We start from the raw sequence: 25,855 nt of genomic DNA on the forward strand, positions 1-25,855 counted from the left end.
TGCTGTTGTAACTAATGACCAGAGACTTAGTGTCTTAAACAACTCAAGTTTATCATCTTACAGTTCTAGAGGCCGGAAGTCTGAAATGGGTCTCGCTGGGCTAAAACTGAGGTGTCAGCAGAGCTTTGTTCCTTTCTGGAGACCCAGGGGAAGAATTTGTCCCTGTGACTTTTCTAGCTTCTAGAGGCCATCTGCATTCCTTGGCTTATGGTCCCTTCCTGTGTGTTTGAAACCAGCAACATTGCATCTCTCTTACCATACTTATAGTCACATCTCTCCCTGATTACAGCTGGGAGTTTCAGCACTTTTAAGTACCCGTGTGATTAGTTTGAGTCCACTCAGACAATCCAGGATACTCTCCCTATCTCAAGGACCTTAACTCATCACATTAGCAAAGTTCCTTTTGGCCTGTGAGGTATCATATTCACAGGTTCCAGGGATGAAGACATGGCCATCTTTGGTGGGCGGGGGCCCATTATTCTGCCTACTACAAATATACTCTCAACTGCCATGTCCCTCTTCAACTTCACTGAATTCAACTGGAAAATACTAACTCGAAAGAGGAGATTTGGATTAAATAAGCTGGGAAATTAAAAGTTTGAAGTGCTGTATTTAGCTTAACAGTGTTTAGCTGCCAGGATGTTTATTTTTTATTTAAAATTCCCATCTACTAACCTCAAACGGACCTTTTGGCCTGTCCAGCAATCCTGTGATATTGCTGGTCCATTAGCTGCTCTTTCTTCCACTCCTCTCCTCTTTCCTCAAACTTCCAGGACCTCTTCTCCACCCTCACTCCTAATGGATTAAATTGCTTCCTATTTTGCTGGGTGCTGAGAAGTAATCTGGAGTAAAATCCCACATGCTCTCCCACCATCTTCTAACTCACTTCCATCAGTGTCCATATAACTAATGTCCATCTATTGTTATAGCATAAAAGAAGGTCAAACACTCCACTTGTATTCTGGGTTCCACCTCTGTGGTCCATTTTAGGACATCATCCAGTAATATCAAACTCTCCCATCCTCAATTCTTTCCTCTCTATGGTAAATTCTGGCAGCTGATGTTAAAATAGCATTCATTTAAACCCTGGAAGCACCAGTCTCACAGGAGAGGGTTCTGCAAATAGATAACCACGAATAAATCCCTATGATCATGCTAATGTGACAGAGAACAAAAATGTGAGCTCGACTATGTACCCATTTTCATTGTATACATATATTCATATGCCCAATTCAATAGCTTCAGAAACCCTCAAGTGGTATCTGTTTCTATCAAAATAGGAACTAATGATTTACAAAAAAACAATTTCTCCCTTATAGAGCAGAGAAGGAACTGTAGTTCCTATTTTGGTAGAAAAATATGAAAATAACTGCTGTGGCCTAGGAATATCTTCGAACCTTTCGATAGCACAAATCTTTCCCTGGATGTGCTGATACCCACATAGCCTCAGAAATAATCAATGCAGACAGAGCCTCTAGTAGACAAGTTTTATAAAATTGCTTTTGGTAAAGGTAATTTGTTTAGTGGACTCTTTCAAAATCAGGAACTAAGAGAAAAATCAAATCAACTGGATTTTAAAACAAAGCCGCAGAGAGTATCTGTTCCTTGATATCTTATCTGATGTGCGTTCAATCCAAGTTTCAAAAACTTTTCAAAATTATCATTTCCCTTCACTACAAATTGAGCTTGCTAACAATATTTCCATTTTTTTCCTTAGGAATGAAAAGAATGTCTGTGCTCATTAAAGGGAGACAAAACTCTTGGCCCTGGCCCCACATGGGCCACTTTGTGAGTTAAGTGGGAGGGAGAACAGGCCTCATCTTCACCCTACAACCAAATCAATATCAGGTAAGGCAGGAGAGCCTTTTTAAAGGAAAAGAGTGACATGGCCTGACGGTCACTAGTATTTATTTTTCACAATTGCCCAAGTGATTTTCTTCTTACTTGAGCTGAGGCCTCTATGTGTGAGAATAGCATGAAAAAATAGAACAGGGGTGAGGATTTCCTTTTAGAAAGAACATGGTATGATTGTGGTAGTGAACAGTGTGACAAGAAAGCCAAAGGCGCAGGCATATGCCAATGAAATATGCATGTCTCATCAGCCCCTTGGCCTTGCCTACCTTGCCCGTCTGAACTCTGTCATGACCTCCAGTGGAGTCTCAGGTTACTGCTTTAAGGCAAAACATGGCCCTAAGACTCACCACCCCAAGAAAATCTCTGGTCAGTGTTTTTGTGTTACTCTTTCTGTTCAAATAACTGAGCCTCCTACTGCAAAGGTGAGTTGCTGAAGCTCGCATGTGTGATGAGTGACAGGATGAGTTCACAAATCCTAGTCTTTAGACCTCCAAGCCAGCATTCTTTCTGTTAGCCACAGCTGAACCAAGAGAACTCAAGCACTGCCAATGTGGGTGCCAGAATGTGAATATATGTGTGTAGAGCAAGGTAAGCCAATGTTAGCACTTGGGGCCTGATAATTTTCATTGCAGGGGGAAGTCCTGTTTATTATAGGGTGTTGGGCAGCATCCTCAGCCTCTACCCACTAGATTCTAGGAGCATCCATCCTCTGAGCTGCGATAACCAAAAATATAACCAGACATTGCCAGATGTCCCCAGGGGTGGGGAGCAAAATCAGCCCTGCTTGAGAACCACATATGTGTATATGTATATATGCACATATGTTGTGTGTATATATATATATATATATATATATATATATATGTATGTATATGTATATATATATGTATGTATATGTGTATATATATATGTATATGTGTATATATATATGAACTATTTATGAACAAATATTCATGAAGCATCCCCTCAACCTTCTCCAAAAGAAAACAAAGAAGAGAAGTTCTGCAGATACCAAAATCCTCCAAGGCAATATTCTAGCTTATAGAAGCTTCCTCTCTGTCTTCTGCTTTCCTTTAAGTTTCAGGCCCACTGGTCAATATTGCTTTTCACGGCATATTACTCGATTTGTATATCATAGTTTCATTCTGCCTCACAGTAGCTGTCTGCTGTATATCAATACAAATTATAAAGTGCCTTTATAACATAGAAAACATACAGAGACAACATTTTATGGATTCCAGAAATTCAAGTACATGTATCGCATCTTGACTGGAATCAGAATCTGTTTACAAGGCAAATATCGGCCAATCAGGTGTGCACTAGCTCCAGTGCAAAATAGAGCACACCTGCTGAAAAAGTGGATACAAAGGAGTTAACTTTGGTAAAATCCCTGATTCTGAGTTCGCATAGGGTCAAACGACAAGTTTAACAGAGTGTTAAGGCATTCTTTTCAAATGGCTTATTTTGAAACAAAACTTAGATAGGCATAGCTTTTCTTTTGACCCTTTAAGATGACCTTTCTGAAAATTCTTTTTAATTAGTTGTTCTGAATTCATATAGGCTGTTTATATACACACAGCTTTCCTTTGTAATGACCCAAGTTGACCTTCACTTTAAATAAACATATCAGCTGACATGAAAATTGTCCCACTTTAACATGTCCTTCAAATGGACACTAATGTCAGCCAACAACCAAGAAGCTGTAGTTTCCTTCCTGTGTGAATATTAGGTGTGAGAACAGTTCATAGCTCATGGCTTTGGCAGAGCCAATATTTGACCTGCAGTGCTCCCCAGCAGAAAAGCAGAGGAGGCCTTACCTTTGGGAATAGTGATCTGACAGCTCAAGTCACAGTCCTGTTGCAACTGATAAAAAGCCACTTCCTGCAGCCGGGCCCTCTCCAGCTCTGAGAGACTCTGGATGGGGACTGACCTCAGCCGTACACTGCGGCCTGACATGCTGTTCCAGGTGAAATCACCCTGTAGGCCAAAGAAAAAAAAATCAACTGTTATAGAGTTCACCTAGCTCTCACAAATCTCATCCTCTCTTAGTAATAAAGTCAGGCAAACCACCTTTGCGTTCCAAAATTGGGTCTCAATTCCCAAAGTCAAATCCTCTTGAATATTCAAATCCTCTTTTAGTTTACTGTGGATCTTCTCAGTCAGTTGCAAAAGTCAAAATCTCCAGTATCTGCTGGGTTACATGACCTCATCTCATTATGCATATAGGCCTAAGGAAACTGTGTAGAAAGATACTGTGAGGATCCTATTTCCTACTTTTTATGGGAACACATGGGAACTTTTAACTTTTGTATCTCAGTAACAGGAGAAACTGTGCTGCTGCTAATTGCCATCATGTACATCAGATATAGGGGGATGAATGTGTATCAAGAGCCTACTGTGTGCTAGTGGCTGCATCAAGGGCATTTTTTAAAATTGGCAAATAATAATGGAAAATATTCATGGGGCACATGGTGATGCTTCTATACATATGGTTATTAGATATGTATTTCTAATAACTAGATATGTATTTCTAATAACCATATGTATTTCTATGCAGATTTTCTATTCCTTTCCAGAATCTAAAACAAATTCATACTAATTAGCAAGAAAAAAAAACAATCCCATCAAAAATTGGCTAAAGTCATGAATAGACAATTCTCAAAAGAAGATATACAAATGGCCAACAAACATGTGAAACAATGCTCAGCGTCCCTAATTTCAGGGAAATGCAAATCAAAACCACCGTGCAAACCACCTTACTCCTGCAAGAATGGCCATAATCAAAAAATAAAAAATAATAGATGTTGGTGTGGATGCAGTAAACAGGGAATACTTCTATACTGCTGGTGGGAGTGTAAACTAATACAGTTGCTCTGAAAAACACTGTACGGCTGGGCACAGTGGCTCACGCCTGTAATCCCAGCACTTTGGGAGGTTGAGGCGGGTGGATCACGAGGTCAAGAGAGCGAGACCATCCTGGTCAACATGGTAAAACCCCGTCTCTACTAAAAATACAAAAAATTAGCTGGGCATGGTGGTGTGTGCCTGTAATCCCAGCTACTCGGGAGGCTGAGGCAGGAGAATTGCCTGAACCCAGGAGGCAGAGGTTGCAGTGAGCCGAGATTGTGCCATTGCACTCCAGCCTGGGTAACAAGAGTGAAACTCCATCTCAAAACAAACAAACAAACAAACAAAAAAAAAACAGTGTAGTAGAACTACTTGATCCAACAATCTCACTATTGAGAGCTACCCAGAGGAAAATAAGTCATTATACAGAAAAGATACTTGCACACACATTTATAGCAGCATGATTCACAATTGCAAAAAATGTGGAACCAACCCAAATGCCCATTAATCCATGAGTGGATAAAAAAAACCTGTGGTGTATAGCACACACACACACACACGCACATGATGGAATACTACTCAGTCATAAAAAGGAATGAATTAATAGCATTCACAGAGACCTGGATGGGACTGGAGTCTATTATGCTAAGTGAAGTAGCTCAGGAATGGAAAACCAGACATTCTATGTTCTCACTAAGAAGTGGGAGCTAAATTATGAGGATGCAAAGGCATAAGAATGATACAATAGACTTTGGGGACTCAAAAGGGTGAAAAGGGGTTGATGGATAAAAGGCTACAAATTGTGTTCAGTGTATACTGCTTGGGTGATGGATGCACCAAAATCTCACAAATCACCACTAAAGAACTTATTTGTGTAACCAAATACCACCTGTTCCTCAAAAAACCATACAATAATCATAATAAATACGATTTAGATAAATGTTGCCAAATTGCAATGTATGTATTTCTATACATATGGTTATTAGAACAGTGTAATAAGCATATCATTATCTCAAATATTTATCATTTCTTTGGTTGCTAATATTCAACATCCTCCTTCTAGCTATTTGAGATTATATATTACGTTACCCATGGTCAAGGGCTTTTAAGTTAATCCCTCCAACAACCTGATGAAGTGGTTAACGTTTTTGACCTATCTTATGTGAAATATAATAATATGATAATATAATCTATTATTATTATAATATATGACATATATAGTAAAGTTTATACTTATGGTATATGAATATTATAGTAACATATAGTATATATACATATAATAACATAGATGATAAAACTGAGGCTTGTGGAAGTTAAGTAATTTTCTCCAATTCATAAAGCTTATAAAATTTGGAACCAGGACTCAAGCTAAGAATGTAGGGCTTTAAGCTCTAGATTCTATTTATAGCACTCTTGTGAGTTATTTTGAACACAGTAAGCTTAGAAATATGATCAATAGGAACATGTACAGTATTTAGAGAGATATTTGATGCTAAAATACTCTGCATCAAAGAGTCAAAGCAAAGATTCTCACAATCCTAAAAGTATACTCGTGTACACACACACACACCCTTGCAGCCCACTGAGGGTGAATGGCTCCCGCTCAATGCAGACAGTGAGAAAGTGATGTCTGAAGAAAAAGTACTTTACAATCCTCTGAAACTCAGTGTCTCCTTACTAAAGAAGACTTCCTGTGAATCTCATATATCAGGGATGCTGCAACAGATTTGAAGAGGCAGCTACTGTTGCCCAATGATCAAGAAAATAAAAGTTCTATTGGGGAAGTAGAGGAGCTGGCCCAAGCAGGTATTCATTGCAATGAATGGAACACTTACAGAATCCCATAAGACTTCACCTTCTTAAAGAAGTCACTCACCTTAAAGAAGGGAGACACAAAGACTGGTCCCAGCAACAAAGTGCCATAGCACTTTGTTTCACACTGGTGGCAAATTACTACCTAGTGTATTCATTCCAAATAGTGAATGGCACTATATTAATTCTTTGACATTTTACCTCTTCAGCTGGGATTTCATTCATTCATTTAATCCATGAAGATATTTACTCTGGTAGGGGCAGAAAATGAACAGGGTAAGTAAAAGGAATGGTGTGTTAAATAATGATAACTGCTAGGGAGGAGAAAAAGGCAAAGAAGGGGAAGTAGAGGAAAGGAATTTGCAATTTTAGAGATAGCACTCAGGAAAGACCTCACTGAGAAGGCAAAATTGGAGTAAGCACTAAAAGAAGTGATGGCTTTTAGTTTCTTTGCCTTGACATGTACGAATTACACCCAGTGGATAATGATGAAGACTAGCATGAACCCAGAAGAAGCTCAGGGAGGGTAATGCAGGAGGGGATGAGGGGAGAGGAGTGAGTGAGCAAATCTAGTCAAAGTGAGGAGGTTGCAGTCACATTCAGTGAACAGAAGAAAATTCTTTTAGGGCCAGTGCATTTGAATTCTTTCTTTCTTTCTTTCTTTCTTTCTTTCTTTCTTTCTTTCTTTCTTTCTTTCTTCTTTCTTTCTTTCCTTTTCTTTTGCTATAAGCAGACTAAGAACAAATAGGACATATAGGTATTAGGGTTAGGGGCTCAGGGCTTGGGTGTACCCCTCACTCACCCTCTAAGCATAGGGAACTACAAGGAACACTATCAGGGAATTAAAAAAAAATTCTCCCAGATAGAAATTCCCCAGATGAGTTTATAAATTTTAGATGTGAAGCTTAGGTACCCAAGGGAGCTGACTGCTATTTGAAGTGTCATAACAGAATTACATACCCATTCTTTAAAAGCATTTAATGATGTGACCTCCAATGAGCTTAATTATCTGTAGTAGGGGTTTGACGATCTTTTTCTGTAAAGACCACATAGAAAGCATATCAGGCTTTGTGAGCCATGTGGTCTCTGTTACAACTACTCAACTCTGCCTTTGTGGCATGAAAGCAGCCATAGATAATTTATAAATCAGTGAGTGTGGCCATATTCCAATAAAATTTTATTTAAGAAAACAGCAGGCTGGTTTTGGCTGGTGGGATAGAGTTTCCCAACCTGTGAACTACAGCTTATGACTGAAATGAATTCCTAGAAGGGACATTTTATTCTTATTTACTAAGTCTTCCTGGTTAATTAGTTCAAACAATATTTAATAAGCATAGATGAGATGCTAAGCTCTGTGATAGGATTGGGACTATTAAGGTGACAATACAGTCCTTGTCCTCAGAGTTAACTTTCAGGTAGGAAGAATAAAAGCAATCCATAAAACACAGAAATTGTGATACTAGAAGTAAGTACTAAATGCAATGAATGCCTAGGAAACAAGGCTTTTGTTATATATCTGGAGGATCAAGGAAAGCTTTATAGAGAAGGTAGGGTTTCAGTGGAGGCTTGAACGTTGAGTAAGAGGAGGCAGGGTTCGTGAAGTAGCAATACAACTTTAGCAGCAGGTGCCAAGGCAAATGAGTTTGAGAAAACAGGCTTGTCTGGGGAATCACAAGGTTGGAAGGAGGAAAATGCAAAGAGGTGAAGCCAAGCAGAAGTCAGGGCCACATTCTGTAGGGCCATCTCTGTTGGCAATGCAAACTGGATTAGATTTTTCTCCATAGGTGATGGCTAGTCATTCAGGAACTTTGAGTGAGAGAGAAGCATAAGCAAATTTGAAATATAGGAAAGATGACTGGAAACAAGCTTCTTAAGGAATTAAAGGGGAGAGTAAGTCAAAGATGCAGAGATGAGAAAAGACTCTGTGCTAAGTAGGATGCTGATTCCAATTTGAACAAACACAGAAGACACAGAACCACATAGATGCTAGAGAACAAAGTGGATGCAGTGAGGGGAAGAGAAAGTAATCTGCGATGACTCTTGGGTTTCTAGCTTCAGCAACTGGGCAGATAGTAACACTAATCACCAAGATGGCGAATGGCAGAGGGAATTAGGATTGCAAGGGGAGAAGGAAGATCAGCCAGTTTTGGACATGGTGAAAATGGTATTTAAAAAAAAATAGAATGAAAACATAATCTTAAGTCTGGCAAAATAGAACATAGCCGATTTACATTTTTCTTGAGCCTTGATTTTCTTCTCTCAATTATCACATGTTCTCACTCATAGGCGGGTGTTGAACAATCAGAACACATGCACACAGGGAGGAGAGCATCATACAATGGGGTCTGTTGGGGGGTGGCTAGAGGAGGGACAGCAGCGGGGCGGGGAGGTTGGGGAGGATAACATGGGGAGAAATGCCAGATATAGGTGATGGGGGGATAGAGGGAGCAAACCACCTTGTGATGTATGTACCTATGCAACAATCTTGCATGATCTGCACATGTACCTCAGAACCTAAAGTACAATTAAAAAAAAGAAAAACAGTTCCAATACAATCAACAAATACATGTTTTTTCAAGCTGTTTACAAATGACTACCCCAGCATAATAAAAAGTGAAGTGTGATGCTTTTATTTGAGTCCATTATATATGGAATCCTATGGTTCTTAACCTCTTGGATTTTTAAACTTCTTTGGTATATTTGGAATTGTTAACCAAAAGAGATCTGGGGTTATTTCGATATGGCAATCCAGTTGAGCAAGACAATATCTGTATTTTTTGTTTGTTTCCTTATTTTTACTTTTTAAATTTTGGGGAGTTCATAGTAGGTATATATATTTATGGGGTACATGAGATGTTTTGATACAGGCATGCAATGCATAATCATATCATGGAGAATGGGGTATCTATCTCAAGCATTTACCCTTTGAATTACAAACAACCCAGTTACACTCTTTATTTTAAAAGTGTACAATTAAGTTATTGTTGACCATAGTCACCCTGTTGTGCTATCAAATAGTGGATCTTATTCATTATTTCTAATTATTTTTTGTAGCCATTAACTATCCCCACCTACACCCGACCCCCTACACTGCCCTTCCAAGCCTGTGGTAACCATCCTTCTACTCTCTATCCATGAATTCAATTGTTTTGATGTTTAGATCCCACAAATAAGTGAGAACATGTGATGTTTGTTTTTTTGTGCCTGGCTTACTTCAATTAGCATAATGATCTCTAGTTCCATCCATGTTGTTACAAATGACAGGATCTTATTCTTTTTTATGGCTGAATAGTACTCCATTGTGTATATGTACCACATTTTCTTTGTCCATTTTTTCTGAAGTTCCCTGATGATCCTTCCATGCAGCCAGGGTTGAGAACCACTGAGCTCAAGGCTTGAACAGATTCTAGTTCAGTTTGTGTGTGCATCCCCATTGTTCAGTTAGGCTATAGTAAGTGCTCTGTAGTAAGTCCAGAAAATCCAAGAAGCCCTCCACCATTGCCAAAGAAAGATGTAAATCTACCAAGGGAAAGAAAGCTATTTCTATGATAGTCATAATAGTAAGGATTTTACTTTTTGAATCAGAGTAATCATGATCCTATTTTCTTCTTTAAACAAATGAAATGATGCCATAATCCTTGTGTTTTCATTCAACAAAAAAATTGATTTGAATCTGACATTCTCAGAAGCCACTCTTGCTACTACAATATCTTGGCTGGTTGTTGCAAGCTTGTGACTTGCCCCTCAGCCTGCATTTTGTTCTGTGGCAGTAGAGAGAAGTGCAGTACAGAGTTATCAGGTGGAAGGTGTGGTTGCAGAATAATGTCTCCCCTAAAGATGCCCACACCCGGTCATTTTACATGGTAAAAGGGACTTTGCAGATGCTATTAATTTCAGATTATTGAGATGGAAAGATTATCTGGAATTATCCAGGTGGGCCCAATCTCATCACCAGGAAAGAAAGAGGTAGAGGCAGATCCAGAGACAAAAATGTGATAATGGAAGCAGAGGTGGGAGAAAGATTTTAAAGAGCTCAGCTGCTAGCTTTAAAGATGGAAAAAGGAATCACAAGCCAAGAAATGCACACAGCTTCTAGTAGCATAAAAAGCCAAGGGGATTGTCTCCTGGAGTCTTCAGAAGGAACATAGTTTTTATTTTAGCCCAGTGAGGCCCACATCAGATTTATGACCTCCAGAACTATAAAACATTAGTTTGTATTGTTGTAAGTTTGTGATAATTTGTTATGGCAGCAATAGGAAATGGATCCAAGAGTAGAAAGGAGCATTAGAAAAGAAGGTTGATGGGGTGAAGGGCACGCTCCCAGACACTTGAAAGTGGGTTTTGACCTTCCATCACATTCTTATCTCCCTACTACGTGATGCTAAGGTGCTGCTTCATATTACAGGTACCACCACCAATGATTTGCGCTGGAGAGGTTCCAAGACTGGAATTCCGAAAGCACTTTTCTCATATAATAGAATTGTAGAAAATAACATATAGTAAATACCTTAGGCTTTGTGAGTCTTAGGTTCTCTTCCATAATTACTCAACTTTAGCCATTGCAGGGCAAAAACAGTCATAGACTCTACATAAACAAAAGTTCCAAAAATTTTACCTACGGACATGAAATTTCAAGGTTCATATAATTTTATGTGTACAAAATAACCTTCCTTCAAAATTTTTTCAACTACTTAGAAATGTAAACATAATTCTTAGCTTGCAGGTCATACAAAAATGGCATCAGGCTGCATTTGGTTCACTGGCTGTAGTTTGCCAACCTCTGATATAGATATTAGGGTCATTTAGTGCCCTACATGTATTTATGTAGCATCTACTGCCATGTTTCAGCAACTCAGTCCTAGGGCCTTGCATTATCAGCCACATATGTCAGCCAGATTCAGGAGGAAATCCTGATAAGCCTTGTCTGGCTTATTCACTTTGGTCTTCTCAGTATCTGAGGCAGTACCTGGCACTTAACAGCCACTGAATATTTGTCAATCTAGGGACTAATGAATCAGGCATATCATGAGTTAAATAAATTAGAAACCTAACCAACCCATACAATGTTGTATATATGCTGGAAACTGTATTCTGGATTCGAATAAACCATTAAGAGACAGTCTTTTGAAACGGCCTGTTGACACGCCAAAAAACAAAACAAAACAAAAAAACCCATGCCAGTACATGGGGGGAAAAAATAAAAGTGAAAATAAGTGATGCAGGGAAGAGTGAATCCATGACACCCATACCCCCCCATCAGACCTCATAGGGGCAGTAAGACATGAACACAAAGGTCGTAGTCTCCCTGTGATTCTCATGGCGTGGAGCATAAACTGGTAAACAAGCACCGAGGAAGGGCACCAGAGCCTACCAGCACAGTCTAGAATATATTTCTGGTGGTTCCCCAACTCTCAGATACATGGTCCAGGCCAGCATTTTTCTTTGGCGACTGTTTATCTTATAAGTGGATGACTCATTTGAAGTCTTTCTAAATCTAGTCTTCTGAGTGGTCATAATGGGATTTTTTTTAAGGATTAAAAATGGATACTTTCAAACTTGTTTCAATTTTATAAATGTAGACGAAATTGAAACCCACCCAGTGTCTCTGGATAAAGACTTCGGCAGTTGTAAAGGTCTAGGGTACTATGTGACGGCATTAATAAAGGGTAGCAATATGATAAAAAGGATATAGGACAGTGGTCCTTGGTGGGGTAATGTTGCCCCCAGTGAGCATTTAGCAATGTCTGGAGACACTTTCGGTTGTTACAACTGGGGCAGCATTTGATACTGGCATCTAGAAGATAGAGCCCAGGGATGCAGCTAAACACCTTATAATGCATAGGACTACCAGCCCAAATCAAAAACTATCTGGACCAAAATGTCTATAGTGCAGAAGTTGAGAAACCTTGGTTTAGCATAAATAAGTGTTCTGTTAAGCCCAAATCATATAGAATCTCCTTAAAATGATAGTGCTGGAAAATATTAACAATCAGTTATATATTTTATCATCAAAAATATGCACTATATATTCATATATATATATCGTGTATTACTATGTGTATTTTACATGTATTTTCTACATATTGTACACATAAACAGAATTATAGGGCTTATTTTAAACTAGTATTAAGACGCACAAACACAAGAAACCTAATTAAAAGCAGCAAACAAAAATGTTTGAAAATAAAAGAATCTTGACTAACTGGAGAACAACTCACCAAAAGTGTTAACTAAATAGATTTCCTTCCCAGCAGAAGTATATGTCTCTATGTTTAGAAAAAAAAGAAGCAAAATATAAACTAAAACCCAAACAATCTAATACCTATGCTTTATTCAGAAAGTCATTCTTTTGAGCTAAGTTGCATCTTTACAAACAGACTTGATTTTCCCATGAAATAAAATTGATTGAAATAATTTTGGTTTGGTTCTATACCACATTGTTTTCTTATGTTCTTGCAGTTACTGTCTAATTGCAGCATCTCTTTAATCTCATTCAACTGTAAACTCCCCAGGGCCAAACAAGGGGTGATGCAGGGATGCTTAAAATATGGTTTGTGGATGCAAGGCATCGGAATCATTGCTAAACATGTAGGTTCCTTCAGCTTTAAGGTAGATTTAAAGAATTAGAATCGCAAGTAATAGGGCCCAATTACCACCATTATAAAGCAGCATCCCCAGATGAGTTTTATTTTTTGTATAATAAAGGTTGAGATTCAAATAGATGGGAGGTCTTTGGTAAGATTCAGAACATCTATGAACATCGGTTTCCTCATTAATAAGATGGAGAAAAGAAGAAGACTTAACTCTTAGTTTATAGGGATAATATCAGACAATACAAATGAATTTCTTGTGGAGGGCTTATAAGCTCCCACAAGACTTGAATAAATGGAAATTTAAGTTATAATTAATATTAATCATCACCACTCTAAATCTGCATCCTCATCTGATATGGTTTGCATGTATGTCCCCTCCAAATCTCATGTTGAAATATAATCACTAATGTTGGAGGTGGGGCCTGGTAGGAGGTGTTTGGGTCATGGGGATTGATCCCTCATGAATGTCTTGGTGCTGTCCTTGCAATAGTGAATTCCTGTTCTGAGTTCATGTGAGATCTGGTTGTTTAAAAGAGCCTGACACTTCTTCCCTCTCTGTCTTGCTTCTGCTCTTACCATGTGACAGGCTAGCTCCCTGTTGCCTTCCATCCTGAGTAAAAGTTCCCTGAGGCCATTACCAGAAGCTAAGCCGATGCCGCCACCATGCTTCCTGTTCAGTCTGCAGAACTCTGAACCAATTAAACCTCTTTTTCTTTCTTTATAAATTACTCAGTCTCAGATATTTTTATGGTTATACAAGAAGGACTTAACACAGCATCTTAACTTGGAAGTTTTAGAGACACCAAAAATTCACAAGAAATGTGTGCTGAAATACAAAGAAGTTTTTTACAGGGCGATAGGAGCTAGAGAAGGAGGTAGCGCGGGGTGATGGGAATAGGAGTGCTGGGTGAACTACCAGGACAGCCTTACAGAGAACATATTTGCACCAATCTTTAAGGAGGTGAGGGAATGAGCCAGGCAGGTTTCGGGAGCCCAGCAGCCCAGGCAGAGTCTGGTTGACATAGGTACAGCATGGCATAGTGGCATAGTGGCTAAAAGCAAGGGCTGGCAAGCTGGGCTGCCTGAGTTTGAGTCCCAGTTTTGCCAATTGCTAGCCAGGCATGTGGCTTTTTAGCAAGCTACTTACATTCCCCATGCCTCACTTTCCTCATCTGTGAAATGGGGATGATAATAGGAATTTTGGTGATACAAGCTGATTAGTCGGGAAGCCAAGTCCTGCCCACAAATGGTTTTTATCAATCATACTTTATTGGTTTATGAAAATAACAGCCACATTCATTCATTGTTATTGTCCATGGCAGCCTACAAGCTACAATTGCAGAGTTGAGTTGTTGCAACAGAGGCTGCCCAGTCCATGAAGCTGCCCTTCCGTAAAGGGCCATTAACCATCTGGCCCGTTATGGAAAAAGTTTACTGACCCCTTGATTAGACTAAAAGTAAAGGCACATCTATGATTAGATCTGCCTTTTGCCATCACCATTTTCCTCCTCCCCCAAGATTTTGTCTCTGAGAAACATCCCAGAGAGGCTGTAAAAAAAAAAAATCACACATTAAAATAATTTAGGATATTAGAAAATAGCCAAATACTAGGGTGAAATAGAAGTGGTTACCTCCCAATGGCCTGTTCACTTGGGTTACTGATAAACTAAAAAAGTAGAAATGAACATTATCAAACCCAGCGCTGGGCTAACACCACCTAAAAACACAAATGTCACTTGTATCTTGTTTCCAGTGGAAAGAACCTTTCCAATGATTAGCATAGAGGGGACATACTGGAAGTCCTCAAGGGAGAAAACATCAGAGCAAAAGGTCAATTTTATTTCTGTGTAGCCCCAGTTGAATTGTGGACTTTTCTAATGGCCATCCATTTAGTTCTTAGATCTAAGCTTCTCTTGAGTCTTACATGGGAAGAAGGTAAAACAGCCTGTACAGATCTCAGGGTTGCAGAAAATGGAAACACTGGCATGAATTAGAAACTTCTCAATGACAGGGCCAGCAGCTGATGGTTCTACTTGTCTTTCTCTAATTAAATTTAGTTCACTGAAATCAGAACAGACCTCCAGAGACAGATTAAACCTTGAAGCTACTGCTCATATTTATAGATGGTCCACTCTCTGCTAGTTACTGTTCTAAGCCCTTTATTTATATTATCTCATTTAATTCTTACAACAACCTAAGGACTATGTTACCATCATTATTCCCATATTTCAGAGGAAGAAACTGAGGCACAGAACTTAAGTAACTTGCCAAGAGCACAAACCAATTAAGTAGCAGAGTTGGGATTTGAAGCCAGGCTTTAGGTTCTGGAATTTAGACTCATAACGACTATATCTATTTCATAACATTTCATGATAATCCAATCCAAACCTCTCACTTCACAAATAAGCAAAGGGGCTGCAGTGGCATAATGAGATATGGAACATTAGGTTCATGTTCCCCTCTTTCCACCACCAAGCCCCTTCATTATAAGACACATACCATTATAATAATGAAAGCCAGACAGCGTTTTAAAATTTAGAGGCTTAATGTTTTCCTCTTTTGTAAACGACAGCACATGCAAATCAAATTTATTATTAGCCTTATATAATATCCCAACTGTTCCCCCAAACCCGTATTTATCACAGCCACAGCAACGAAAATGTTCTACCCATATTCAAGAAGTTAAGAGGGAAAGATAAACCACTTTACCCTTTCATACTTCAAAACAGCCTGTGCCTGAATCTTTTACAGAAATCAGCCCAATTATGCTGTTCCATTAATCATAACACAATCCTTTCTGCTTGAGTTTGCTCATTTCAAGCTGCTGCAACATCATTAATCTAAAAATAAGGTTCTCATAAATCTGTATTGACACAAACAGTTTTTAGCTGTCACGCATCTCAGACACTGATAATCCAGTTTTCTCCTAAATCACAAGATGGATGTGAAAGAATCACAAAATTTTAATCACAATTGTCTTCTGAAAAAGAAGTGTAAGTATAGATATTTATATTGCTTACCCATAAATTGTAATCAGCTGCGTCTCTGCTGTCCTCTCTAATCTAACTGAACTAAGCTTGGAGTAAGAAGTTGAGTCTGCTTTTAAAAAAATTATTTTTTTGGTGAAAAATGCATCCTGAAATGGCAGATCATATCAAGTGTCTGAGAAATGGCCCAGCTGGCATAGCTGTGACTCCCACGATACCTTTTGTTGCCAGAGACCTCCGCTACTGTGAATCTTGGGACCAAAAATATGCAATCTTTTCATCGGATCACTGAGAAGTTCCTGTCCTTTCAGAACGGAGGCTGGCTGTGTCCCTGAGTAAGTGCACAAATGAGTGTGTGAGTGTGTGTGTGTGTGTGTGTGTGTGTGTGAGAGAGAGAGAGAGAGAGAGAGAGAGAGAGGGTGTTGGGTAGAAGAAAAGAGGGGAGGGAAGGGACAAAAAGAATAAAGAGAAATTGAAACTGTATTTCCTGCTTCTTATTTTTATAAGACGATTTTGAAGAAATATACTGGAGTTAGAAAAGGATTCCTCTAAAAAAAAATCCCCTTTTCCACAGGGATCTACAAACGGTAATTGGATTGTAACTGTGTAAACTGTCCTTATTAGGAATCAACCAAAGAATGCTGGAAGCCACTGGTGAAAACCCCGAGAGCAAGATAAAGCACATAGGATGCCTTCTTTGTTTGGGACAAATTCTCAATTCTTAAATCATATTTTAAAACCACTGACTTCATTTTTCTAACACTAACACACACATTAAAAAGAAAAAGTTTTTTCTCTTTCACACTGAAGCATAGCACATGCTCTGTATTTTATCCTCTTTGTGGGACAGCAGTCCTTGAGAAGTTGTTCATTTCCTGAACAAAGGGTGTGGAGGTCAGAGTGAATGTACCCACATGGCCATGTCTAAGAGGGTGCAGGTTGGGGTGGGGGCTGGGGGTGGCATCCGTGAAGAGCGGAGGGAAAAGGGAAGATGAATTGCAATCGTGAGTTACCTTGATCTCCATGTATTCCACATGGCACTGAACCGAATCCAATTTGAAAAGACATTTTTGTTTCCCAGTTGATAGGAAGTTATAGCTCTCCCATGGGTCTCAAGTGAATTCCAACAAAAGAATCACTGTGATTATAATTGACAAACCAGGAAATGATTTCATGGAAGATCTTACTGATTCGAAATTAAGGACTCGGTATGGTTTTACTAGGATTCTGTGAGGTTAATCATGTAAGCCACCCATAGCCTCTGCTGCTGCTACTGCTAAGGAAGGAATTTGAAAGTAGTAAAATATTCCAGGTGGTTTTCTTTACTAGAATGATTAAACTGAAACAGAGATTCAGAGTAAAATCTACCTGTTACTGCACATACCTCCACCAACACTACCCCCAAAACTCTGATGTTACAAATACACATAATTCCAGTAGACAGTCAATAGGGCTCATATTTGATACTCATTAATGGAAGTTACATTCTCATTTAAAAAGATTTGATATCCTAATGTCAACATATCTAATATCTTAATATATTGTTTCACATGAAATTGATAAATATGCTATTCATTTTTTATTAGGCAAATGATCCTTTAGTTTATGAATAGACGACAGCAACATGTAGTTCTGACTGAGCATTTACTAAGTGTCAGGCATTGTTTAAGACATTTTATAAGCACTGACTTATCTAACCATCAAAAGAATTTGTCGTAGTAGGTTACATTATTATCCTTCTGATGACACAGAAGCTCAGAGGAGTAATTTGCCCAAACATTCACAGCTCATAAGTAATGCAGCTGTGATCTCAACCACTAGGAGATTACAAATTAACTGGAAGACAAAGCCATTCAGAGTCAGCACTAGTAGGAGCCATGTTATAAATGTCCAATGAGGAAGAGACAGTGATGAAATAAGAATGATGGCCTAAGACTAGAGAGGTCTGTTAAATCAATTATTTGGAGACATACACTTTCAGGTCAACAAATGTTTCATAAAAAGCTGATGATTTAAGTGAATAATCTCAAGAGACAATGTCTTGTGAAATTTGTAGTCCCTTTTAAGAGTGGAAGCAAGGCAGTCCTTGAGAAGAAATGCAGAAATAATGGAGAAGGTGTGTATATTTGGTATTGTTTGGAAAATGCATTCAAACCAGATAAACAAAAGGTAATGATAAAGAATCCTTTTTTAAGATATAAATAACAACTCTTTAAGTAAAATCAATAAGAGACCAAAGAGTCACCGAAACAGTCTTGGATATAAATATCAGGAAGCAATTAAAAGGTTCAATGTGTGGAAGAGTTTTGCTAATCACGAAAAATGCTGAGAACACAATGGTTATTTTTTTCCATTTAACCCTCCTATAGCTTAGCACACCAAGAAACAATTGTTAGCCTGAGAATCTATGCCATTAAGCATTAATTCCAACTTCTTCGTAGCTCTTATCTGGATTATTTCTCTTTACATCATTGATGATACCTTGCACATTTAAGGCAAAAATACAAAATCACTCTGTCAAATTCTGGAGTGAACACATTTCTGATTACAGCACTCTTTGGCCTAAAACCCTTTGATATCTCCTTTTCAGCTCCAGCACAAAGTCCAAATTTCTTAGCCTGGTATCTAGTGCCATGTGTGTTGACTTAGATGGAATAAAATCAAATAGCCACTACATAATAGTGAATAATAACAACGGTTTACTAAGCATATATTAAGTGCTAAGCACTTTATGTGTGCCATGTATTCACTGCCTCCAATAATTTCATTTTATAGAGGAAGTGATAGAGGCACAGAAATGGATGGCACACAGTGAGGAAAAGACTGTGCGTGAGGGCCAGAGCCCTCTTTTCATGGGCATTCAGCTAGTCTACATTTCCCAGCCTCCCTTGCAGTTAATAGTGGTCATATGACTGGAGACTAGCTAATGGAATGCCAGAGGAAGTGACAAGCTTCACATCTAGCCCTGGTCCATAAAAACCTGGAGACAGCATCCAGGCAGCCTGCATAGCCATGTGTAGTAGTCCCAGGAGTATACCATACTTTTCAGCATTCTTTGCCTAGTGTAGTCCCCTGCCCTTCAAGCCTGCCTGGCTCTATGATTTACTTAACCAATTGAATGTGGCAGAAGGGGATGCCAAGCCCATTCTGGGCCTGAGACATAAGAAAGCATGGAAACTTCTGCTTTTGCATTCATAGGACCCTTGAGGTACCATGTCATGGGTGTAGCCACTATGTTGAAGAGACCATGTGGAGAGGCGATGCCCCAATGTCTCAACCTAAACCCAGCCTACCCTACCTCCAGCTGAATGAAAGGAAGAAGCAGGCCAGGTTCAGAATCATTACTTACAGCACAGCTGTGCCACCAACCATGGTCAATCTAACAGTATGAATGACAAACAGACTTATATTGTGAGATTTGGGGATGTATCTGATATAGCAGCTGACCTCACTTTCCTGATCTTCCCGTATGAACACAGACAATAAATCTAAGCAGTCTGATCTGGACCCCTTGCTCTTCAAACTCCTCCTATACTTCTCCCCTTTGAATGACATGATGGCTCATTTATTCCCTTCCTACATTCTCACATGGAAAGAGAGTAATTGATCGAGTGAATGGTAAAATAAAACTTGCTCTTTATACATTTTTTGCTGAGCATGTAGAAAGTCTTTAATAAAAAACAAATATATTTCTAATGACATCCTTCAAATTTTAAATTATAGTCAGTGGTTAGAAATAGGTAATGCTTTTATCTTTCAGAATCATGACTGACTCTAATAAAATGGCACAGTGAAATTTCATTGAGGTTACATTCATTACTGATAAACCTTTCATTGGTCCTGTTAACCCTTTTTTGGCTTTATTTATTTTTACTATCATTATACTTTAAGTTCTGGGGTACATGTGCAGATCATGCAGGACTGTTACATAGGTATGCACATGCCATGGTGGTTTGCTGCATCCACCCCCGCATCATCTACATTAGGTATTTCTCCTAATGTTATCCCTCCCCAATCCCCCCAATCCCTGCTATCCCTCCCCTAGCTCCCACCCCCAACAGGCCCTGGTGTGTGATGTTCCCCTCTCTGTGTCCATGTGTTCTCATTGCTTAATACCCACTTATGAGTAAGAACATGTGGTGTTTGGTTTTCTGTTCTTGTGTCAGTTTGCTGAGAATGATGGTTTCCAGCTTCATCCCTGTCCCTGCAAAGGACGTGAACTCACCCTTTTTTATGGCTGCATAGTATTCCATGGTGTATATGTGTCACATTTTCTTTATCCAGTCTATTGTTGATGGGCATTTGGGTTGATCCTGTTAAACTTTTTTGAGTGTAGCATAGAGTTCTCATGTAAGATGTTAATATTTTTTAAGACTGTATATAAAAATGCAAATTGTGAGGGACATTTTAGTTCATCTGCCACCTTACAGTGCTCAGTGAAAATGTGGTACCATCAATTTAACTGTCCGACTCTTATCTTTGGATTGCTCAGAACTTCCAGAGGCTAGGTTATAAGCCAAAGGACATTCCCTCATCACTGCCATATGCTTCCTTAACTGTAGGTGTCTGTCCTTTTCCCATCCTAGCACCCGGACCTTGGTCTAATTGCTAGTGTCCTGCTACTGTGACCTATTTGCAGGCAGAGAATATTTTGGATCCTTCAGATCTAAACTCTGCCATCAAAGCAAATCTAGTAACTGGAAAGCTATATAAGACCACGAATCTGAAACCATCAAAACCAAAATAAAGAACAACTAACATTTACTGGGTGCTTATTGCCTCCATGAATACTCACTATCCTCTAGGAGGCAGGTACTGGAATTACCACCATTTTGCAGACAAGAAAACTGAAACAAAGGGAGCATAGACAGCTTGCCAGAAGTCACGCGACTGGGAAGTAAGGAGTTGGCACTCAAACCCAGGCAGTCTATTTTCAAATGCAATAATTTTAACGCCGAGGCAATATCACAACATGCCAGCAACCTCTTCTTTATTCACTTCCTTGGAAGACCTATATACAAATTAAGTGTGACACAGAGCACTCAACAGAGACTGGAAGGCCTCTCTGCAACTGGGAGAATTCAGGTAAATACATGGAGGACAGCTCAGGTCTCAAAGCCCTGTGGAATTGCAACACAAAAATATGAACAAACAGAGGCAGGGCACCAGGAGGAAACAGAAAAGAGAACCAACAGATGAGCCAATGACTTCCAGGAGTAAGGAGAGGGATAGGCATTTCATTTAAAGAAAAAGGAAAAGGCATGTTACAAATGCTCCCGGATGCCAGATCCTTTGCAAGTAGAACTAGCCACTCTCAGTTTTGGGTAGGGGTGTAACATCATGAAAGAAGTGTTTTAGAAAAGATGAATGAGGCCAAGTGGTGCAGAAGGGATAGGAAGGGGATAAAGAGAGGAAGCAAACATTGAGTCTACAATGTAACTGGTAAAGGGAGGCCCCACGTGTGGAACGAACTGATAAGAAGCAACTCTAAGCAGCAGTAAAACAAGCCAACTCTAGGAATTCTTTCTTTATGAGAGTCCCTCTCTTTTTCCAATAAATATAGATCCCCAGAAAATCAAGCCCAAGATTATAGCTGGAGAAATACCTTTGAGTACAGAGTGGGAAATCTGCATCTCAGTTTAGGTGCCGAGGAGGGTCTATCTAGAGAAAAGCATTTTATCCTGATTCTCATGGAAAAATCTGAATATCGCTGGTTCTACCGCACTGCAGAGAATGATATTTCTTTTGCAGCTGCTCCTTCTCTTTATGTAGTGAGGAACGCTGAGTTATAAGGTTGGATGCCTCAGGTTTCTTCCAAAAAGAAGGAAACTCAGATAAGAGGGCACTCGTTGTAAGTAAGATGTCATGTGAACTCTCTGTAGGGCAGGTCACTTATTCTGTTATGGGTATATTCACTGCTCATTAAACATGAAGTGGATTTCAGAGCAAGATTACCTAAAAGATAAAGGGATGCTGAAGTACTGTCACCTCAAACTGAAGAACCCAATACCAAGTCAGATATTTACAAATCAGCAGGATACAAAACAAGCCTTAAAGATAGATGAATATCATATTTAGGAGTTTGAAAACTCTTCGGCCAAACAAACTAGGCAAATTAAAAGTGCCAAAGTGAATTTATTTCCACTTTCTCATTTCAGTGCTACATTTGGTGACACTGTGTTTCATCAACTACACTTTGGTGCTTTGCAAAAGTCTCTTCTTAATGGGTTCTTCTCTAATGAGAAAGGAAAACAATTTCCTCAAAATTACATAAGATTTCATAAACGTATTGCCTTAATAAATTAATTTGGGTTATGATCAATCATACAGATATCAGTCACCTCTAATCTGTTGCCTAAAATGTGAGCTGTGGACAATGAGCCTCTCGGTTTTACTATAAGATAATTTATCTTATTAAACTCTTAATTAGTAATTCAAAACCAGCATGTATTGTTACACCACTTCATTCTAAGTGGGGGAAGGCAAGTTATGCATCTTTAGTTGCAGTCTGGTAGTGAATGCATCTAAACCTTGTAGAGAAAATGAGCAAGCAAGCTACTTTAAAGAAAAATATATGCAGCTACATTTCTAGGTTGCAGAAAAAGTCTAGCATTAACATTATTTTCAGAATCATTTTCCAAAGCCAAATTAGCTCAGATGCAAGTAGTGATACCTTTTAGAACAAATGTATTCTCTAAGGACCAAGAGTTCTCTAAGCTCACTGCACATTAGAATTAGTTGCTGTAGTTTTCAAAAATTCTTATGACCATAAGAATTCTGTCTCCTAAAAACAGTATGGTCCAATAGCCTTTTCTATAGTAATGTACATTATATATATATAATATATTATATATATTATATATATATAATTGCATTTTAGGTTCTGGGGTACATGTAAAGAACATGCAGGATTGTTGCATAGGTACATACATGGCAATGTGGTTTGCTGCCTCCATCCCCATCACCTCTATCTGGCATTTCTCCCCATGTTATCCCTCCCTAACTTTCTACCCCACACTGTCCCTCCCCTAGTCACCCCCCCTCACAGACCCCAGTGTGTGATGTCCCCCTCTCTGTGTCCATGCATTTTCATCGTTCAACACCTGCCTATGAGTGAGAACATGCGGTGTTTGATTTTCTGTTCTTGTGTCAGTTTGCTGAGAATGATGGTTTCCAGCTTCATCCATGTCCCTACAAAGGACACAAACTCATCGTTTTTTATGGCTGCATAGTATTCCATCGTGTATATGTGCCGTACTAACTGCTAAGGTGGCCACTACCCACCAATGGCTAGTGAGCACTTGAGATATGGCCATAGAAACTTCTACTAAGCATTCGTCATGTACCTTTGCTTCCCTCCCTCCTGGCTCCACTCCTCACTTCTTGCACTCCTCCACATACTCATGGGATGAGTGTACTCTCCATATATTCCTTCATTGATTGATTCTGCCAGATTTCCCCCACACCAAGGGCATAATGTGCCCTCATCTCAAAGTCCAGATTCTTTTTTTCCTTTCTCTTCCACTGGTGGCAGAAAGAAAACTTAACAATGCTACCAATTAAGAAATTAAATCTCCAAGCACATGCATCCATAACTTAAAATTGTTTTTCATGTGCACAGGCTTGATCCAGATGTCACTTTCCATGAGCTCTACCACAAATGTGATGGGGAATATTTGGAACAGTAGCACAGTGAAGCAGCTTTCACTTTACCTGTTCATTTTGCCACTATTTTGTTCAAATGGGATGCAGTGTTACAGCACAGTGTTGCAGGGAGGACTCTGTTTCTGGCTGCATATGTTTGAATTCAAGTTCAGCATATAACTAGCCAAGTGAGTATCCAACCCTTTCAAGCCTCAATTACCGGCGGTGTAAAGTGGAGATAAAATATTTTGTAGGGAGGAGAGAGCTACACATGTAACACCTATGACAAATGAATGTGTCACATGCGCTCCTAGATCCAGGTTATGATTGCTTTTTCCACACACCCCTGCCCACACCTCACCATTTTTTTTTTTTTTGGTAAATAAAACGAATAGCACAGACAATTTTTGAAGGAGAAAGTGAAATTTCTGAAAGCACGTTCCAAGCATATGATCAATTAACGTGGCAATATGAAGACCATTTTGAAAGCAGTTACAAACAAAAATCAATTATATGCTAATCTGATTTTTTAAAATATTGAACATGTTTATTTCAATGAGTCTTCATTTTTCTTGACTTCTGTGCTAGCAGTTAATATTAATAGGATGGACAAGGAAGGGTATGCTATAAATATAGTTATATTTTATTTGTAACAAAAAAAAGTAGACTCAAAATTACAGAATTCAGTGACGTGAACAAAAAAACATAATGTCCAATGTTCAAGTACAAAATTGCTTTGTTGACCTTTTGGTAATTTCAACGGCTGTACCCTAACAACATGTTCCCTTGTCATTTTTACTCACGGGCATTACAGATTCATGCAAGCTCAGATTTTCTACACTGAGTTTTGCTGCTGCTTTCTTGTTAAGTATCCATCCATGGGTAGACTATTTTTTAAATATAAGAAATGACCAAATTGCATCCCATTAGCAACATAAAAAATTTGTGGTCGCCACAACTATTAATTAGTGATGCACAGTATGGCTTATTCATCAGTGACTCACAGCACAGATAAAATAAGCTGAGAGCTATGTCCTGGATCTAAATGGAACTGATTTAGATATGTGGGGAATGACTAATATATCTTGTGCATATAATGTGTACCCATTATTATTCTAATCCCTTACCATGCACTCGTGGTTTTAATCATTAAACAATCTTAAGATGTGAGGTTTATTAATAAGCTCATTTTATAGATGAAGAAATCAAAGCACAGGGAGGTCAAGTAACTTGTCCCAGGATACATATCACAAGCATTATGGCTGGAATTGAAGCGCAGGGACCTTAACCACTATCCTATGCTCCTTTTCTGCACCTTGCTCTCCTACTCAAGAAAATTCATCAAAATGACTGAGGTGGTTCTAGGCTCACTTCTAATTCTCTCCCATTTAGTTTTCTTATAAAGATTCTCAAGTTTGTAACTTAATTATTATAGGAAATAAATTACCCCTGGCCACTCGTGGCAGCTCACACCTGTAATCCCAGCACTTTGGAAGGTCAAGGTGGGCAGATCAGAAGGTCAAGAGATCGAGACCATCCTGGCCAACAGGTAAAATCTTGTCTCTACTAAAAATACAAAAATTAACTGGGCGTGGTGGCGCATGCCTGTAGTCCCAGCTACTTGGGAAGCTGAGGCAGGAGAATCACTTGAATCCAAGAGGCGGAGGTTGCAGTGAGCTGAGATTGAACCACTGCACTCCAACCTGGTGCAGAGCCAGGCTCCAACTAAAAAAAATAAATTACTTCTAACACGTTGATTGAGGCATACCTTGATCTTGAGGTGGCAACTGCTGACTTGCAGCAGGGTCAGCAAAGGACAGCCTAAGACCTGTTTTTGTAATCCAATTTTATTGGAAAACAACCACATCTACTCATTTACATATTATCTGTGGCTGCTTTTCTGATACAACAGCAAAGCCGAGTAGTTGCAACAGAGACAGTATGATCCACAACACCTAGAATGTTTCCTATCTGATTCTTTACAGAAAAAGTTTGCTGACCCCAGATCTGGACCCACTGAAAAGAAATCACCAGGCATATGACACAGGGGATGACAACGTTCACATCTCATGGTGGAGCATTTCACTATTTCAATCAGCAAAGGAACCACGTGTTTTT

General features: G+C 39.0%; 1 protein-coding gene across 4 annotated transcripts in view; it reads right to left on the reverse strand.

Annotated features, from left to right (window-relative positions):
• The window catches only part of ARHGAP6 (Rho GTPase activating protein 6), a 537,825-nt gene that overhangs the window by 108,435 nt on the left and 403,535 nt on the right, over positions 1-25,855 (reverse strand). For 2 of the 4 annotated variants that reach the window (XM_035288889.3, XM_035288890.3), the window contains exon 2: positions 3,672-3,831. In XM_035288889.3, the coding sequence (XP_035144780.1) occupies positions 3,672-3,831 (160 nt within the window). Of the gene's footprint in view, positions 1-3,671; positions 3,832-16,126; positions 16,451-25,855 lie in introns of those variants that run through there. The other 2 variants (XM_054251125.2, XM_078363501.1) reach the window with 2 other exon arrangements.

The sequence above is a fragment of the Callithrix jacchus genome, chromosome X, assembly GCF_049354715.1.
Source record: "Callithrix jacchus isolate 240 chromosome X, calJac240_pri, whole genome shotgun sequence".
Classification (NCBI taxonomy): Eukaryota; Metazoa; Chordata; class Mammalia; order Primates; family Cebidae; genus Callithrix; species Callithrix jacchus.